The sequence below is a fragment of the Pholis gunnellus genome (genome assembly GCF_910591455.1).
Source record: "Pholis gunnellus genome assembly, chromosome: 22".
Lineage (NCBI taxonomy): Eukaryota > Metazoa > Chordata > Actinopteri > Perciformes > Pholidae > Pholis > Pholis gunnellus.
Genome location: NC_136549.1, coordinates 11,962,624 through 11,981,538, shown reverse-complemented (window position 1 = coordinate 11,981,538; position 18,915 = coordinate 11,962,624). Strand labels below are relative to the sequence as shown.

At 40.8% G+C, this 18,915-nt stretch overlaps 3 protein-coding genes across 3 annotated transcripts in view; 1 reads left to right on the top strand and 2 right to left on the bottom strand.

The window, feature by feature from the left end:
• The window catches only part of LOC306713863 (protein O-mannosyl-transferase TMTC2-like), a gene marked incomplete at both ends in the record, with an annotated part of 45,220 nt that extends 37,968 nt beyond the window's left edge, over positions 1-7,252 (top strand). The window contains 3 exons of the mRNA XM_079183702.1: positions 1,536-1,650; positions 4,016-4,079; positions 7,043-7,252. Of these exons, the coding sequence (XP_079039828.1) occupies positions 1,536-1,650; positions 4,016-4,079; positions 7,043-7,252 (389 nt within the window). The remainder of the gene's footprint in view (positions 1-1,535; positions 1,651-4,015; positions 4,080-7,042) is intronic.
• A 5,049-nt stretch (positions 7,253-12,301) lies between these two features.
• Positions 12,302-14,209, bottom strand: parp11 (poly(ADP-ribose) polymerase family member 11). Its single transcript, XM_079184106.1, has 7 exons — positions 14,038-14,209; positions 13,788-13,902; positions 13,641-13,707; positions 13,447-13,510; positions 12,987-13,120; positions 12,754-12,899; positions 12,302-12,664 (listed from the first exon to the last, which is right to left on the bottom strand). Exons 1-7 carry the CDS (start codon positions 14,131-14,133, stop codon positions 12,366-12,368), a joined length of 921 nt encoding a protein of 306 aa, XP_079040232.1. The 5' UTR covers positions 14,134-14,209; the 3' UTR covers positions 12,302-12,365.
• A 222-nt stretch (positions 14,210-14,431) lies between these two features.
• LOC306714150 (protein mono-ADP-ribosyltransferase PARP11-like) lies at positions 14,432-18,378 on the bottom strand. Its single transcript, XM_079184105.1, has 8 exons — positions 18,237-18,378; positions 17,877-18,001; positions 17,332-17,452; positions 17,148-17,223; positions 16,878-16,950; positions 16,675-16,802; positions 16,253-16,404; positions 14,432-16,145 (listed from the first exon to the last, which is right to left on the bottom strand). The coding sequence occupies exons 2-8, from the start codon at positions 17,991-17,993 to the stop codon at positions 15,829-15,831; spliced, it is 984 nt and encodes a 327-aa protein (XP_079040231.1). The 5' UTR covers positions 17,994-18,001; positions 18,237-18,378; the 3' UTR covers positions 14,432-15,828.
• Between the last annotated feature and the right edge of the window lie 537 nt (positions 18,379-18,915).

Below are 18,915 nucleotides of genomic sequence, written 5' to 3'. Positions count from 1 at the left end.
CTCTTGACGCAGTATTTCATATCAGTTGGGAGAAACAGGCTCCTTACCGCTCCATGTCGCTATCTTCAGGATATTTATAGGAAATGAAATCTGTCCCGAAAGCACCATTGTGCGTTGTCCCTTTCTCCTCTCTTCCTTATCTCTCTCCGTTCCTCCTGGTGCTTTCTCTGCGCTGGATATCTCGGGGGTTTGAGTTTAGCTCTTGTCCCCAGCGAGGGGTATGTTGCTGTCTTTGGACCAAGCTGTTTCCCCTTACACTCGGGTTCTCCCTCTCTGCCTCTCTGGCTATTTTCTTTTTTCAATGTTATCTTGTAGCTTCTTGCTATAGGTGATGTGTACTACGCCGGTCCCTTCCTTTATCGCAAATCTGGCTGCTTTGGCAACCCCGGGTCCACTGGATGAGCTCCAGGTGTTACTGTGTAAGGAGAGATGGTATCAGTCCACTTTGTAACACAACGGATGCGCACACAAACACACACATACGAGAGAGTGAAAGGAAGCGAGGACACGGAGGGTGATAGCTAAGACAAGGCCCCCCCTTTCCTACCATTGTTCACAGTAACTCATTTTAATGCAAACTGTCCCTCATACGAACCGGTTCTAAATAGTCTACTTCGGTGTCTAATGGCTTGTTTTTTTAAAGCTGCGTTCAGGCGAATATAGTTAGCTTTCAGTACAAGAAAGGCCAAAAGAAACACTCCTCAATGGAGTCTTCTCCGCATTCCCTTCTCCCTACATTCAGCAGCATCTGCGGCCGAGCCCGGCTGTTAATTTATAGCCGCTGAGGCAGGCACTTGCGGGTGCCGCACCAGGTGGCCAGCCTCCCACAGGAAAACGCATGAAATACCTCCGTCTCATCTGTGCTCTCAAACGTCGCCGAGCAAAACAACAATCCTTTCACGGTCTCACTTTTCTCTCGCTGTCTCTGCCTCCTCGTTGCATTTCTTGTGGCACTCTCCTGCGTCATCCATCTTCCTTTGTCTCCCCAATGATCTCCATCTTTGTCTGACAGAGCTTCTCCACAAGCTTTCCCCGTCTTTCTTGGCCCTTCAATGCAACTGCTTTCATTTTGCTCACAATGACAACGCTAACATGCTAATTTTTTGCATCTATACCATTTACCATGTTTCCCATCTTGGTTTAGCGTGTTAGCGTGCTAAGTTGTATTACATTTTGACCTGATGATGGTGCTGGATGAAAAGAGATATTACAGTTCATCCCGAGGGGGAATATGGATGGATTGCCATGAAATTTGATCCGGACGTTCAACAGTTGTCGGCAATTCAGTTACAACCAAAAGGGTCAACCTCATTGTGTCCCTAGAGGAGAATTCAGGGATCACCAAAGTCATTTGGAATCATCATCTGGGGACCGTCAATTACTGGCAAATTCTAGTTGTTGAGATATTTCAGTCTGGACCAAAGTGTTGGACATTTGCCATCACTAAAGCCATACCATGGCTAAAAAAGCACTAAACAGAACTTCTACTACGCCCAAGAAATACATGCTCTTCCTCTGTCTTCCCCTCTCTCCAGGCCAGTTCCTGCTGGAACAGTCTCGTCTTGGCGAGGCGGCGCAGATGGCGGAGAGAGCTGCCGAGCTGGACAGCTCAGAGTTTGATGTGGTCTTCAGCGCCGCTCACATGCTCAGGTTGGCTAAAGTGCTGACAGACAACCGCACGGCTTGAAAGTGGAGTTTCCCTCCTTGAAAAAGCATTTAGTACAGAAAATGAAATTATTGTATATGTCAAGAAATGTCCAACTTTTGTATTTACAGACTTTTGCCGCTTTCACCGTTTGTGGGTTTATTATTTACCACTGCCATTTAAAAACCGTCTTTGTAATATAAATTATACCAATGTTATAGAATAGTTAATGTATACTCTATGGAAATCGCTGCCATAAAAGTCATTATGTATTACATATATAAACAGCAGTATAGTTTCAGTCTATCATCGTGATGTTTCAGTCCAAGGCTTGTAAAGACGCCATCGGAGAATTTTCCCTCAAAGTTTGGCAAGCACGCGCACAGACAGCGCATAAGTCTTAAAACGCGTCAACGGGGTCTGCAAATGTCCTCTATTCCCAGCAACTCTAGCAAATATTGGAGCGATGTGCCCTTACTTTTTTGCTCTACATATCTGGAGAAGTCATTACTGCTCTCTATAGCATCCATCTAAATGTAACGCCACAAGAGGATTTGTAAAAAGTTGAAAGTCTCAGGGTTTAGCTGGCGCTTTCTTTTGGAAAGTAGGCAAATCTAACCGAGCGATCATTCTGCCATATTGTGGTCCGAATGGTCGTTTTCAGCCGAGACTGACTGAGACATAAATCCATACCAATTAGGATTGGGTTGAAGCAATGTGACACACCTGTCATTAGCTGGATTTCAAACGTAAGCTGCTCTGCTGATAATAAAAGGTGAGCTTTGCATATTGACAGACCATAACCAGGATTATAAAAATGAATCAGTTTGATGGAAGATTTTCCTTTAAATTGCCTTGCATGTACCAGGCCTACATTTCATTGCAGACAAACTCTTAATAATAATTCAAATATTGTGTGTTGGTATATGATTTCTCCATTAAAGCAGTTTTTACATGTTTTGGGTTAAACCATAATGCATGTTTTTTTCTGCCCAGCTTTACTTTCCATGAACCCTGACTTCCTGAATCTTTATTTACTCTGCAGCACTTGACCAAACAAGACAAAGGCTTAGGAAGCGAGCTATAAGATGACGACTATGATAGTCAGTCATGAACTCCACTGAACCCCTGATAAAGTGTTGCATGGATTCTCCAGGCATATTTTACTTGAGTCACAGCCTTATAAATATGAATTACCATGTCGGGAACGCATGGTTTCCTTGACTTTATTAACTTTGGCACTGCAAAGTCCGGTTCATGTACCCTTTGGATAAAATTGTATGGAGCAGATTAACTGTTGCCATTTTATGAACCCAGCTGTAACATGTGACTGGTTTGGTGGAGTGTTTCTGGCACAAACAACATCCGTCTCTCTTCATTATACTCTAATACATACTAAATTAGGCATAATGGAGTTCAAATCAATGAAATCTAAATTGCATTATCAAGGCACATATTCACAGTTAATACACCGCTAATAAACGTATCACCTCTCATAGAATGTTATTTCCTTTTATTAGAAACTAAAGTGTTTAACAAACGCATATAAAAACAATAGCAGCCGAATAAGGATCTGTACCATCCGTTGGCTATTATATTAGTTTATTTAGTAGTGTTTGAATACTAATAAGTCAGTTTATAGCTTGGTGAGAAACATCTTTGTCTGCAGGAGAGAATTAATTAGAAATGAATGGCAAATTGCAATCTGGAGAGTAAAAGGTTTAGATTCGAAACAATTTATGTTAAAAAGCAATGAGGGTTTACTTAAACATTTGCAATTAAATAAATACAGTTAAAGGTGTCTTTTTTGCAGACTAACCTCTAGTCTTTGCTTTTCTTTGTATTCATATCAATAAGTAAAAAACAACTGGCAGACACATGCAGCCAGGGATGAGGGTTCGTAAGTAGACCTTCTTTCATTCACAAACCAAAAAAGGTTGGAAACGTTTTGACGCTTTGAATAAAGTTGATTAATCTGTATTGTACCTGCTTAATATGACGGTGCATTTGTATGTTATCCTATATTTAAACAGTTAATCTCGGAAATTGAGATGTCTTTTTTTGAGAGAGACCTGTGCACAAGAAAAAAACTAAAAACATACAGTATAAGCTTAGACAAACACAGACACAACACACAATTTACATAAATAAATGAGCGATTTGAATTTCAACGTCAAGTATTTAAAACAAGTTTTTCCAAGCCGAAGACATGACTATTCCAATTAGAAAGTAAAATCACCACCGAGGCTTTTTGATTCATTAGCTGATTAGCTGCACAATAATGGAGGAATACAATTATCTGTCCTTTGTATAAACTGTATTATGTCACATTCTTACTCTTCCTTTCTCTCTGTTCTTCTTTCTCTTCAGACAGGCCAGTCTTAATGAGGCAGCAGAGAGGCAGTATGAGCGGGCAGCCAGCCTCAGACCAGATGTAAGTACCTGGGACTAGTGGGCCTGTTAGCACTTATCATGGAAATGCACACACACACACACACGCTTGCACTGTAAATTCAATTTACAGCATAATATGTGTTACCCATCATTCTGACACGATATTATAATACCGTTGTTCCTGGCAAATGGAGGGTTATAACATGGAAAAGTGTGTTCTGTTCATGGCTGTGAACTGGTGCCTCAATGTGCTTTATGCGCACACAAAAGATCCCGAAGAGAGAAGAGTTCAGTGGTTACCGTCGCCTGTTGTTGAATTCAGCCATTCAGCTTCCGAGTAAACACTTGTTCATCACGGTATAGTCTACCAGACAAAGCCTTGAGGGATGTCATGTCTGTCGATGTCAGCACACGCGGTTGAGGAAGTTGGGGGCTATTATATCCAGTTTCTGTACATCAATCAGACACTTCAAAGACAAAGGGGTCTGTGAGAGGTAACTTAGAGCCGTAGGAACCCCTGTGTTTTCAGACAAGACCTAGAAGAGCTTCCTGCAGTCATTTGTCATGCTAGTCTGCTTAGCAATGGTCTGCTCTGTGACTTATGTTGCAACAGGAGAGAGGGTTGGACTTTCATCTACATGCCTTTCACTGGAGTAATTAGAGTATATATATATATATATATATATATATATGTATATGTACAGTGTATATTGCAACAGGCTTCATAGTCGTGTTCCCCCACCTTTTCTGTGTGGTGCTCATGTGACCGTGGTGTAGTTCGTTTATAGCTTAACGTTAGCTTTTAAGTTCTGCCAATTGCGTTCACATTTAAAAAATCGTGAAAGTGGTGTTCCTTCGTGAACATTATTTAGCTGAACAATACGTGTAAGTATCATAAACTCGTTTTTGCCACAGAGCTTATTTTCTGCAATAATCCAAAATTCAATGGAACAATCTTTAGTCGAGGGAACCAGGTCGATGCTAACTTCCACGGTTGGCGTACAAAAATGCGTCATCTCTGCAGCACTCTATGGTCGCATATATTTCCTTCTTTTTTTTCAAATCAGCTGAGCCACTGCTCTATTCTTTTCACGTACCCCCTGGCAACTGCAGAACCACCAAGGGAACAAGGAGGTCTACTAGCTGGGAATCACTGCTTTAAGCATCTGCCCTTTTTTAGATAAGGTCTGCCTGTCTGTTTATATCCTGTTTAAGCCTTAAAAGCTGAGTAACTCCATAGAGGATAAGATTACTGGTCGCCCATTTTAATTTGGAAAGCCATGTGTTTATATTTCATTCTGTAAAAAAGTACCTACAAGTCATTATAATTCTCAGTCTGGAAGCATTCATGTGCACATCCAGACAAGCCGGTGGCTTCTCTTGTCATTTGTCACGAGCTTCTCTCGTCGATGACATTTTCTATGCACACGTCTGCTTAGCAAATAGCGAATGACAGTCTCTCAAATTCCAACTTAATCCAGTAGCTTTCAGGTCATCAAAGATTCTGCTCTTGCTGTACGTGTTAAGAAAGAAAATGACTGTGTGCCTCCAGAGAAAGGTGCGAGTCAAATTCTCTCACTTTGCACAACTGAAAAATCGCTCATCTCAAATTTTACGCTGTACTCTGAGCAGAATAGGCTGTTTACTGGGGGAAATTGGAATTCTTAAGTATTTTTTTGTATATGTCTTGAGAATTATAATTTACAATATAATGATGGTTCAATGTAGCTCATAGGGCAGGAAGCATCTCAAAAGCTGAAGATCAGATGCAGAAGCTAGCTTACCAATACTGCATCTCCAAGAAGAACTTACGTGTTTCATCCTGTGATTGTAGTGTAGCAAGACGTCAAAAGAACAAAAGTAATTACTGAATTACTCTCTGTCTGCCTCCCTGTACACAGAACACAAGCAAGGCTCCATTTCTGATGATTTAGCCCAGTCTGTGTATTGCATATCACCCAGTTGTTTAGAATGGCAGAGGGACCCTCATTAATCTTGCTTACCATGTCACAGCTGCTTACAAAGTTGCTTAACGGTACAAAAAGCAGAGCGAGGGCTCGGAGCACTTTGAAATGGAACCGCATGATAGAATCAATTGTTGCACTAGGTGAGAAAAAACAAACTCAACTGAAGGGGGGGGAGGTAATGCACTGTAGCTCCTCTCTCTGTCAAACTGCCTTAATTAAGACGAGGTGAGAAAAACAAGCTGCCACTCCCAACTCTCGTCTCCTAACACCGCTTGAGAAGTGGAATGTAAACGAGAGAAATATCAATGAGGGACGAACCCTCGTGTTTGGGGAGAGAAAATCTGTGAAGCAGTTGCCAAGTTGCGAACCATATGCCATGCAGCGAGGACCGCTCGGCCTGGGAACAAGGCCAGGTCCGGGGGATGAGGTGCCGATTGCTTTTAGGATGAGATTTGTGTGCGTTTGTTAGTTATGGCGCGCAGAGATTAACGTCTATTGACCTGGATTTTGTAGATTTCCACGACTGGTTACACTATTCACAGACAGATGGTTTCAATTTGCAAATTCAGAAGATGGTATTTTATTAAATAAGACTCCAGAAGGACACCTCTAAATTAGTTGTTCATTCATGTAAAATAAATCTAGAATAGCCACCTATTTGTTCACTGTGGCACTATATCTATGGACACCCATATTGTTTTTTGGCCATGCCTGCTACTGCGCTGCAAGAATTAGATTAGGGCTAATTTAATGCATGTTTGATTTGCTGAGCCTCAAGCACATTTCACCAAAGCCCTTGCCTTAATCCACCATCCATAAAAAACAACAACCTGGCAAGCTTGTTAAAATGTGTGTATGTCTCACATAACTGTCAGATGTAGAACTGAGAAGGGCGAGTTTAAAATAGTTTACCCAGATAGATAAATCCAATGTCGACACAAGTACAGTAATCCTGTAACTCCTTACAACTCACCATGATTATGGCATTTGCTCCACTCTTGTCTCCTTTTCTCACTGGGTCTTCGCCCTCTGCTAGTACCCGGCTGCTCTGATGAACCTCGGTGCCATCCTCCACCTGAATGGGAAACTTCCCGAAGCGGAGGCCAAGTACCTGCGCGCGCTCCAGCTCAAACCCGATGATGTCATTACCCAGTCCAACCTGCGGAAGCTGTGGAACATCATGGAGAGGCAGGGACTCGGGATCAAAGCGTGGGCTCGGGATGCAGAACAGCGGCCTTTGAACTGAGAAAGTAGCTGCACTGTTCCCGTCGTGACGCGTCCTCCAGAGAGCGAAGCAGGACGGGATGATAAAGAGCTGGAGGCGAAAAGCTCTCTCTACGAGACAACAAAGACTAATTCTTTAGAGATGTGTCCCGTGATGCTTGTTGAAGGCTTTGTTTGAGGCTTGGCATGTTTGGCATTCAAGGGTGTTAAGAGGTCTGCCCAATAATACGTCACCACCAGCGCTGTACGGTGGCTCAAATGACTAATGTTACCTTTATTATTACATTTTAAAAAGCAATGCTCAATGTCTTTAAAAGATGCACTGAAATCAAAGGCAAATAATTGCAAAGGTCCAAAAGAAAAAAAGCTCTCAAAGATCCAGATGGTTATGATTTCACTATCATTAAAAACCTGGGTATGTTTTAAAGCACTTAATTCGAAAGAGGATGTAGAAAAATTATTTAAATAATAATTTCTTTAGAAAAGTTGTCTGCACTGATGAATGGTGCCAGCTGGTTTGTGTTAAAGGTGACTCCACCGATTTTACACCGCGAGTACCACTGCATAAGTAAAAAACATTCTTGTATAAAATCGTTAGAGAGCTGCGCAATGTCTGATAAATTTCCTCAAGTTCGAAAATGCAAAAAAGAATTGTGAAGTTTGAGCTTACCAGACCTCTGTAGCCCACTCCTGACCTCTGCTTGGGGTTAGCTGCTACAAGCGTAACACGGCCGAATTTCTGTCCTACCTGTCGGGCGTTCACGTTGCATTGTGGGTAATGTAGGCGCCAGGTTTTGACAAGAAAGTAGAATGTGCAAAATAAATAAAAGACAACATTTCTGGTTCTGCTGCATTCATTTGATCCTCTTTTTCTTTTGATCTGTTTACCGTGAGTCCAACCATGTTACAGGATTGCTAAATCAGTGGAGTACTCTTTTATAACACCGTGATTAATTACCCTCAGGGTGCTCTCGCCTTCAACTTTTACGCCATAGTAAATACATAACATTAAAAGCATGCTAGTGCTAAGGCATCTTCAGGTACCACCCTCGAATACAGTGCTTTTTAAAAAGTTGCTCAAACCAATTAAAAGAGCAGGTTAAAGAATAATACATTTAGCCAATTTAGTCACTGAAGATTGTTTGCACCTGGTGCATTGTCAATGCTTGTGACTGTAAACAGGAGAACAGTTCATGGGAAGATTCCTCAGCGGTGCCAAAGCCTGTACCGAGTCTTTACGCCTCTCGTGCCGAGCAAGAACTGAAATGTGTCGTGTTCCTTGTGTCAAACGAAGATGTTTCATTTCACGTGATCAAACTTAATTTATTAATACATGTTGTTTTGTGTGAAGAAGCCAACACTGTGCCGTCACTGTCACGGTAGCCCGCCCTCTCTGATTTTTTTCCACATAGATAGGCCACAGTATGCAACATGACAATTACATTCAAATGTTTTTGGGGTTTTTTTTAAGTGTATTTCAGGGACATCAGGTTGTGGTTCCTGTCACAGAATGGCTTTGTGACACAGAGAGAGCTTCTTAAAGTGATGTTAGGTGTTTTCTGATGATCGTGATGTTTGGTTAAATTATAGAAAAACGTGTAGCCGGAAATGTGTTGTGTTTTGTAAAAGAAAAGTGAACTTTTTTCCATAATAAAAACATGACTGGTGCTGTCAGCGGTGTGATGTGCTCTGGGAAGCCTGTGCCTCTCAACAATATAAATCCAGTCCGCCAACCCACCATGTATATTTATGTAAACACAGATTATGCACTGAGTTGATATTTGGCCCGTAATCCTGTGACTGCATATTAGCATACACCACCATCTGTTTCTCACAGAGATTGGGAAGTGACAAAATATGAATATGCGAGTCTGCTGTGTTCAAGATAGACTTACCTAAAGCCAATATGCAATATTACAAACTACTTGGACTCAAGTTTGCAGTGAGCTAAAAGGAACCCCTCTAAAACGGGCAAGAAACAAAGAAAAAAACGATTGAATCCTTAACGCTCAACATTATTTCACCGCTATAGAAATCGAGCTTTAAAACATTCTAAGCTGTCAGAGCAGGAAAATCACAGGTGTAATTGATAACAGTAACGATGGGGAGGCTGGAGTCATCGTTAACGTCATTAATTACACCTGGGCTTTTCCTGACAGGTCAAAATCTCTGCAGGGGAAAAAGGGTCTATTCTACATGAGCAGCAGCAGCAGCAGTAAGTACACTGTCTTTACTTCCCCGTTACAAAGCTGTATGCATATTAATAAGGAAAAAATGTTTTCCTCGTTTTCTTTTGTCTTTCATCAACACAGTTACACTTAATTTTTACACAAACTGGGCATGCATTGTTGTCACACCAGATAAGGACATATTTCATGTTTTATAAGCTATGGTCCAAGCATAAACAAATAATATATTCCCTGAGTTTTCCAAAAGTAAATCACAGACAAATGAATACAAAGGAAAAGTGTTGTTATATACTGTTTGTCTGAGAGGTCTAACTCCCTGTTAGGGATGCAAGTTATCAGTCACAAATATAGAATATAGCATATTATAATCTATTCCAGAACTATTTCAGATTTAATTTAGATATTTTTCTGTCTTTGAAAAATGTTAATTCATGTTAAAAAAAAGGAAGTGATCTCTCTCCAGTTACCTCGTCTTGTTTTCATTAGAGACAGAAAAGAATAGTGTCGCACTCTCTCTCTAAATGACACAACACACGCACAGCTCTCTGAGAGGAACCCCGAATTAGACTTCTCACAGACTCAACATGTTGATATCATCTGATCAAGCAGACTTCAAAGAGGTTCTAATCACATGCCAGGCTTTGAGCACACCACGCCGTACATATTTAAGAAGATATCAAACTTGACTCATTGACTTGCAAGAACTCCCAGCCCCAGTTTCAAACATTTCAAACTAGAAGCTAGCATAAATCTGTGAGGACATATTTAGGTATGTAATAATAAGAGCACTGAATCAAGAATGTATTTATTATGCACAGAAACCCCATCTGTTAGACTCATCACTGAATCTGCCCATCTCGCCCACAGGACCAATTAAATCATCTCATATAGTTTACTGAGAGATGATGGCCTGGCTCTGGGAAACGGCACCAACTACAAAAACTACCAACGCCATACCAGTAAACAGCCACCTACCCATGTGGATCCATACAACATTGAGCCAAAATAAGTGAATCAATTATTAAAATAAAAATAGAAGAGAGAGTGATTTATTTCTATGGCTGTTACCAATGAAATTGTGAATATTTTAGTTCATGAAAATGATGATACAAAAAGACAAATAATGTGCGAGTAAGTGCATTTCACTTGGGATTGTACAATGGGAATTTTATGGGTTTTCTTATCTTTTAATACAGTCAAATATTCCATGTAATATAATAATGAATTATTGCATTATGGTGTGGAATGGATTCCACATGGACAGTAATGTGATTTCCATGTTTTATCCAATTACGTACACAAGAGCGTGGACGTCATTATAAAATAGATAGTTCTGGGCAAGTTAAACAATAATTCATCAAATAAATTCAGGGCATGCTTAAAAAATTGATGTAATATTTCTGAAATTAATTAAATAACTACATTTTTCTTGGGGGGGGGGGGGGGGGCAAAACAAGTCAAGTTGCCCTATGCTGGGCTTGCTCACACTCTGTCCTGACTTATAAAGTTCATTACAATTGAGCATGAACGTAAGAAAGAAACAGCGAGCTCTTATTTTTGTAAACCTGGCCCCACCTTGTCTCTGTATTTCCCTGGTCACACTAGCCTGACAACCAATGAGGAAGCCCGTTGATAACCTCTCCTTCTTCCTGCCTGTGGGGGTTGAACACACCACCGGGGGTGGGGCCAAGTTGTCTCCATTCCAGGAACTGGTGGAAAGTAAATGAGTCTCATTTTGCATGAGTGAAACAATACAAGCAAGTCATCCTCGTCTAATTACAGCTGAGTAACATTTTCCATCAGTGGCGACAGTTTGTACTTACTGTGCTTTACACCTAGCTGCCAATTAACTGTAAGCTTTTAATACATTTGAAAGTATCTATCTATCTATCTATCTATCTATCTATCTATCTATCTATCTATCTGCTGCCTATGTCATTCAGAATATGAAAGTTATTCACACACGATGGCTGAATGTTTTCCATATCCGGCAGATATGACCTGTGACATGACCCAGCAACACCTGGGCCTACATGTTAAAGTGAACCTCTAAAACTCCACAACAGGGAAGGAAGCGAGGCAGGCCCATGACACATGAAAGATTTCCTCCCACTGCCTGCATGGCAAGCATATGGGAGAAGTGGAAGCATACGGCTGGTGCCTTTATGACTTGGTGTGTCACTGTACTGATGTTCAGGGACGTTCGATGTGTTTTGATTGAACAGTCGGGCATACAAACAAACATCTCTTCACTAAAGATTGGCTGTTGTCAAGAAACTTATCCCAGATGCACACATAAAGTATGAATGTATAAATTAGTATGAATCCTGCAAGTATAGTTCAAGTACCTCATTTACCAAGTGACTTTCGGCTACTGAATATAACCACTGGCTGTGACCGTTGGGGTAATTAATAATGATGATGCTGGGAGAATAAATCCAGATGGGCTGCTGACTCATCATGAAGGAGTAAAGGCAACACCTCGAAACCATAATGTGGACCAGTCAAAGCTACACCGCAGCCAGTGATGTCAGTGCAGGTGTGTGGTATTTGCTTTAATTATGAAAGTATAACACCTGTTTCAACGTCACTGATTTGGGCGTGTTGATAACTGACACCTGCAGAGAGCAGTCCAACAAGTTTTCTAGCTTGATGGACTTTAGTTTCGATTCCCTCGCTCCTGTTGAAAGTGCTTGTCAATATTAGAGGTGCTCCTAACAAAGTCTACACTACACCGGCAAATGCTAACAGTCTGACTGTAGTCTGAGTGTGTAAGTGAGTAAGTGCCATTTCAAGCCCTTCATCCCCAGTAATGATACAGATGATAAAAAAATGGAACAGGAATAAACACATGTAGAGTTTAGTTTGGTTCTGAAAATAAATGTATTTATAAAGCTCATCTGTTTTAAGATCCAAGAGAAAGCTGCTCAAGATCTTCATTTGACTTCATTTGTACTGAATCAAATACTCAGGATATATTTGATTAGGATCAAAAATAACGAAAATCGTTGGATGTGCGATATCATTCACACAGCTGTCGTGAGAGTTTTTGGAACTTCCATGATCAGGTTTTTGGAAACCCTTTTGTCCAACGGTTGATTTTCCCACCATTACCCGAGCCAAAAATATGACTTTAGTCTTTTCACCCGGTGAACCTCGTGTTTTCCCGCCATAAAGCGGCAATTGATCCGTGCTGCTGCTGCTGTAGTTGTCCGCATATGATGCATGTTTAGCAAAATATATTCCTAAAGAAAACAAAGGAAGTCAGATCAGTCAGACCTACATTCACAGTTCTACTCTATATAGTATAATGTTGCACAGTCATTTAACTTACCTTTGCCATACGCGCCTTGTCGAGATAACCCTAAATCAAAGTTATATGTGCAAATGGTGTCAACATTTCTGATTTCGGTCCCATGAAAGAGTTTTTTCTCCTGGATTTCTTTGACGCCTTTGATTCTCATTAACTGCTTCTTTTTCCTTTGACATAAATAAACAGAAGGTTTGATTAAAAAGATGGATAATGATGAAGGGAATGGAGAGAGACAAACTCAAAGCCGTCCTTACCGACAATACATGTCCCATAAATCCATATTCTGTATCCTGCTGATTGATACAATGGATCTGTACAACAGCCCATCCTTGTTCACATAATCTGCCACAGTCTGATACTCAGCACTGAGTTCACTCAGAGGGATTAACTGTAAAATATATAAAAAAAATACACATTTAAGTTTTTAAATCCCAATGCCTGTCTTTCTTTTTTAATAAGATACTGAAAGTAAAAACATTTATAAAAAGTACAATTTGTGAATTTATAATTATGCTTTTATCAGATTAATTTTATAATTTTTTTTCATAATCCAAACAAAGATGCTAATGTTAGCTGGAAATATGTCTTTGTGTAATTTAGACAACTTGAAACAAAATTAGAAATTTGATTACCAGTTATATTTTAATATAGTTCCTTGCTCACAACTGGCTTTACTGAATAGTTTTCTATGCATTTATTGTCAGTTATTGTCACCTGGTACGGACAAGTGGGATCAACCCTTTCCCAGAAAACAGGAGGAGCACTGACGCAGGAGCAACTGTGGGAGGGAAGAGGAAGTCATTTCCATTGTACTTTCACTTTCATTACTCTAGAAACTAAACTGACATATCTATGACTCACTGTCGAGTGTAAACCTTTTATTTTAATGTGTTTTAAATCTCATTTACCCTCTTTCAATGTTGTAGCCCCGTTGGACACTTATTTTCCTTCCTGTGACATCAGTCCGTATCATTGCTGTTTAACAACACAGAAGTCATGTTATTAAGTGCTATACAGGTAAATGAGGACACACACAATGTGGTCAGATAGGCTACCTGAGAAATCAATGTTGAAGTGACAATCGGATGACAATCCTTTTAACACCCCTTTTGAGTCTCTTCCAAAATATCTTTCCATATCCTCACTTCTAAGCGGGTTATCAGGGTGATTCTGTAGGATGGACAGAAGGTAACACAAGTTTAGTTATGCCTCAGACATTCTGCTCCACATAGATGTGTGTGTAAGGTAACGGATCAATCTGATGATCTAGATCATGATAGATTTTAAACTTAAGAAAAAAATTACCTCAAATCTGTGCCACCTTCCACAGTCTCCCATGTAATACCAAAACAATGGGGTTTCTGATGTGTCCATGGGTTCCTCTTCTTCATTGTCCCACATTGTCCCGACAGAATGTAATATATCACAACAAAAGCTAAACGAATAAGTTAAGTAATTAAGTGAGGTAAAACTGTCCTTCCTCTCTCTGACTTGCTCAGGTAGCTATTACAGTTGACATTGGTGTTCTTCATATACAAATAAGGTGCCATTCATAGCCACACCTCTGAGGTAGGCTGTCTCTCTTTACTTTGAACAGGAAGACATTGTTACCAGCACAACAAAATGTATCACCAGTCACTTCATATGCTTACGCTGAAAAGTTTATTAGTTGTAAGATGTGCAAATTACAGAGACACACATATAGCTTCACACACACACACACACACACACACACACACACACACACACACACACACACACACACACACACACACACACACACACACACACACACACACACACACACACACACACCTCTAATGTTATGACTGGAAACATCGGTTTGTCTCCTTCACTTGCATTTACAAGGAAATGCAAAGAGTTGCTTAGGATCCATCCTTGCACTGTTCCGCCACCTTGTGGCCAATATGATACTCTGATTCATTTTGTTGCTCTCCTTTCTCAAAAACACACACACACACACACACACACACACACACACACACACACACAATCATTCAATGGATTCAACAAATGCACACGGCAAAGCAATATTACATTTTGTGGTTCATTTTCATTACAGTACTATACATGTGCTGGCTACATTCAGTTTTTGAAAGATAGATTTACAGCAGGTGCAAAGAGAACCTGCTTATTCCTTCAAGAAACATGTTCGCAGGTGGGGACATCACACTCGGATGGTTTTAAGTCAAATGTGATGCTGATCTAGTTTTGGTTTGGAATGAACTTGGTTGCAAACGCATACAAAAATCCAACCTCGGCCATTGTCACGTCTTTTAAAGACGGAAGTCAACGGTCAAAAAAGTTACACAGAAACATATTGCTAAAAGGACCACAAGTGAACAAGACATCACAACTTTATGTCACTGTGACACAAATACAAAACCTTTCATGGAAAGGGGGAAAAAAGTGCACAGATGCATGGTTTAAAAAAAAATATGCAGAGGTAGAAGCGTTCTTATGAATACAAACAAAAACCTATGCCTACATAATACGTTGTACTAAGTACACACAGATGTCACTAACTGAATGAGTGAGCAGGAACGTGTTGCCATTTTTTGGTTTCGTCATTTGGAATTATGTCTACATGACTTGTAAAGAAGCTCATGCGTGGCACTGTGGATGTGGCTGATGGCAGGACATCACCTATAACCTACAGGCTGCAAGTCCCACTCATATTTTAAACAACTGTGCACAGATATTGAACAAGCAAGCACAGATTTATGCATTGAATACAAAATTGCCACAAAGACTGATCTTTAGTCAGCATCTTCATCCTTTTTATGTCGCGGAAAACATTCCAACCACAAGGGCCTGTCTCAGAATATACTGTACAGTACACAAACTGTACACGGAGTCTTGTTTTTTGTCTTCTTGCTTTTCCAAATTCCCCAAAGGCACTTTAGATGACCCATGTTCCAGTTCGGCACTGGATCTGACTGAAAGAAAAAAGGCAAATGTCCCTTAAGCCGCCTCCTTTTATTCCAATTTTCATCCAGTCATCTGTATCCAAGATGTTTCCATGTTTAGAGATCCAGCCTCTATAAAAACAAAAAAAAGTCTTCTTGTTAGGCTTCAGTAGAACTCAACCAGATACTCTGGGTAAATCTGATTGCTGTCAAAAATGACATAAATCTTTGGATTGGCCACATCGTCCACACAACTGTCATAAAAGTTGGTGAAGCTGGCATCCTTGGACGGCGGTCTGCAGTACATAGGGTGACCGACTGTGTGTTCGCCAACAAGCACTCTAGCCAGGAACATGGTCTTGTAGGGCGGCTCAGTCGCAAATATCGGTGGGGCGAGTCCGTGTCTCTGCAGGGTGGTGTGGTGCTTCCCTGTGGTGTGACAGAACTTACTGGAATATTTGGCATCCCGGGCAAAGTAGCTTCCTGTAGGGGATGGAAAATTGAATGAAATGTTAAAAAAATCAGAAGACAAAAGCAAAAACGGTGGCAAATGGTTTCATGATGTGAAATCACAACGCAGACCGATCTACCTTTGCCATAGACATCGCCATGGCTTCCTGTCAGCCGCCAGTCAAAGTTAAATGTACATATAGCTTGTATGTTGCTGTGTCCTGTGCCGTGAAACAGCATTCGCTCCTCAATGTCCAGTGTGCGCTTGACTTTTCGCAACTGCGTTTTCTTCCTTGGGGGGGGAGAACCAATGAATGACAACACGACACAGAGGACTGATCATCACTTTGTGGCTCAGTGTGCTATCAGCAGGACATCACAATCTATTCCATGTTTCAGGGAATTCGGTTGATTTACTTCAACAGAGGAAAAGCTGTGTCTGTTTGTAGGGGCGGGAAAAAGGACTGAAATGAAATCAGCATCACAGCAGAATTCTCTGGTAACAAACTAGCTCTTTTAGGACATTGTGCTGTCCACTCACAACAACACAACAAGGGTCTACCTGCAGAAGAATTCCCATAAGTCGAGGTTCTGAATCCTCTGGATGGATTTGATTGGATGATCCATAGTCCTTTCATACAGCCTGGCGACTTCTTTAAACTCATAGGTGTCTCTTCCGAGCTGGATAAGCTGCAAGAACACAGTCACACCAGGGTAACGCAGTCAAAGTAATACCAACAATAGTAGGGCTGTTATTTTACTCACCTGATAGGGCTCATCAGTATTTATTCTCTCCCAATGACAGGGAACAGGCAAGGCAAGATTATCACATATAAACCTGACAGAAGAAGTGAAAGAGAGAGGAGAGGGTTCAGTAATTTCATTGTTAGTTAAGTTAATTTGCATTAATGGCAAAACATCATTAAGGAAAAGGTTGCAATGAAGAAAGAAACCGTTTCCTTTCCTTGATAGATAAAGGGATCAGTTGAAGACAATAAAAGAAAGTTTCCGTGGTGTTTGAGCACCACATCTTACCTGAAGCCAGTTGCAGAGTGGAGGGAGCGCTTGATTGGCCGCTGCTTCCCCGTCGTTACATTTATCTGTCGCATCACTGGTGAGGAGTGCAACAAAGATTAGAGCTCGCATTCATGCATTCATCAGAGGACTAATCCTCTGATGAAGAGCCTTTCGTATAGCTTTAACTAACTCATCGCCATACCTGAGAAGTCCAGTCTGTAGGTGTACTTGGCCGTGTAGAATTCCATGACACCTCGCTGGTTTCTGCTGTAGCACTGCTCAATCTGAGCACTAGTCACAGAGCACGCTGCGCTGGGATCAATCTGACAGGGGGGATTGAGGAGTGTTAATTACTCTAATGGAGAGCTGAAACATTTAGTTGATTTATCATTTGGTCTATCGCCAAAAGCTTAATTGGCAGCTATTTCAGTGACTGATTAATTGTGATTTAGTAATAACCTAGAGCACACAAAGTAAGGATAATAAAAACAGTGAAATTTCACATTTCAACAATCGAATGGTTGTCATTTTGACTTTAAATCACTTTACTTACTACTACTTTCCACGTGGGAATTGTATTGACTAAACCAAAGAAGAGCCAGTCTGTGACATTGCACTGAGCAGCCTTTGACTGACATTAAAGCCTGCAGACTTTAGGCTCTCAGCTGCACACAATCAGAGAGCAAGGTGTCACAGAGGGGAGGGATCAAGGACAGTACGAAAGATGTATTGTGATGTGTGAACTACCTCAAACATATGCCAAACTCCACACTCAGCCAAGTAGAACCAGCACCATTTGGGATCGGAGGTGTCCATCTCCTCCATCTCAGTGGACTCCTCCTCTGACGACCTGATGGCTAACATAGCTAAATCTGAAATGAATAAGTGAAAATCACACTTATGCAAATAGCAGAATAAATTAAGGCATGAGGGAGGGGACCACGGTGGTGTTTTGTTCGTGACACAAACATAACTTCGAGTGCATGTTTTAAGTCATGGTCGCGAGGGCATGTAAACAAATTCAAATAATACAGAAACTGCCTTATCAAGCTAGCTGTCATTAGCGGCTGCCGCACCTGACTCCTCTCAACTCAACGGGTGCCTTACCGGTTTCCAGCCCGTCTCTAACTGGCTCCTCGTCCTTATCACGATGTAAATCCTTCGTGCATTATGAATCACAAAACATCACAGACTCCGAATGAGAAGGGACGACTGACGCGACATAACACTTTCGTCTTCCTGTGCGTTGTTTACTTTTATTTCCTGGTTCGTCACGCAGAAAACGTCAATGCGTCAATATGATGTAACTCCTCCCCCTAAGAAACAGAGTAAATGCTCCCTGATTTTGTCCTGTCAGGGTAAAAGTCTGCCCAGATACCGCACCAAAAATGTTTTGATTAAGAATAAATTGTTCATAGATTATTATGAAATGTAAGTTTGTGCATATATAAGCAGACGCTTGTTATGCTGTGCCTATGCATAGAAATAGGACGATTGAAGAAAGATGAAACGTTTTTTTTAATAGGTTATAAGACCTGATTAGAACCAGACAACATTGGAGGAAGTTGAAAGTATGTTTTCGATTAACTGCTGCATATTTTACTTCAGTGTTTTATACATTTTTTTCATTTCATGCCACTTGAAGTGCAATTTCGTAAAGAAATATTGCACTTCAGTGCATATGAATTATAGTAGTAAGTAATACTAAGTTACTTTGCAGATTGAGAATGACATACAAAGGCGATCAGCTCATATGATGCACCAGAGACTACTCTTATAATAATAA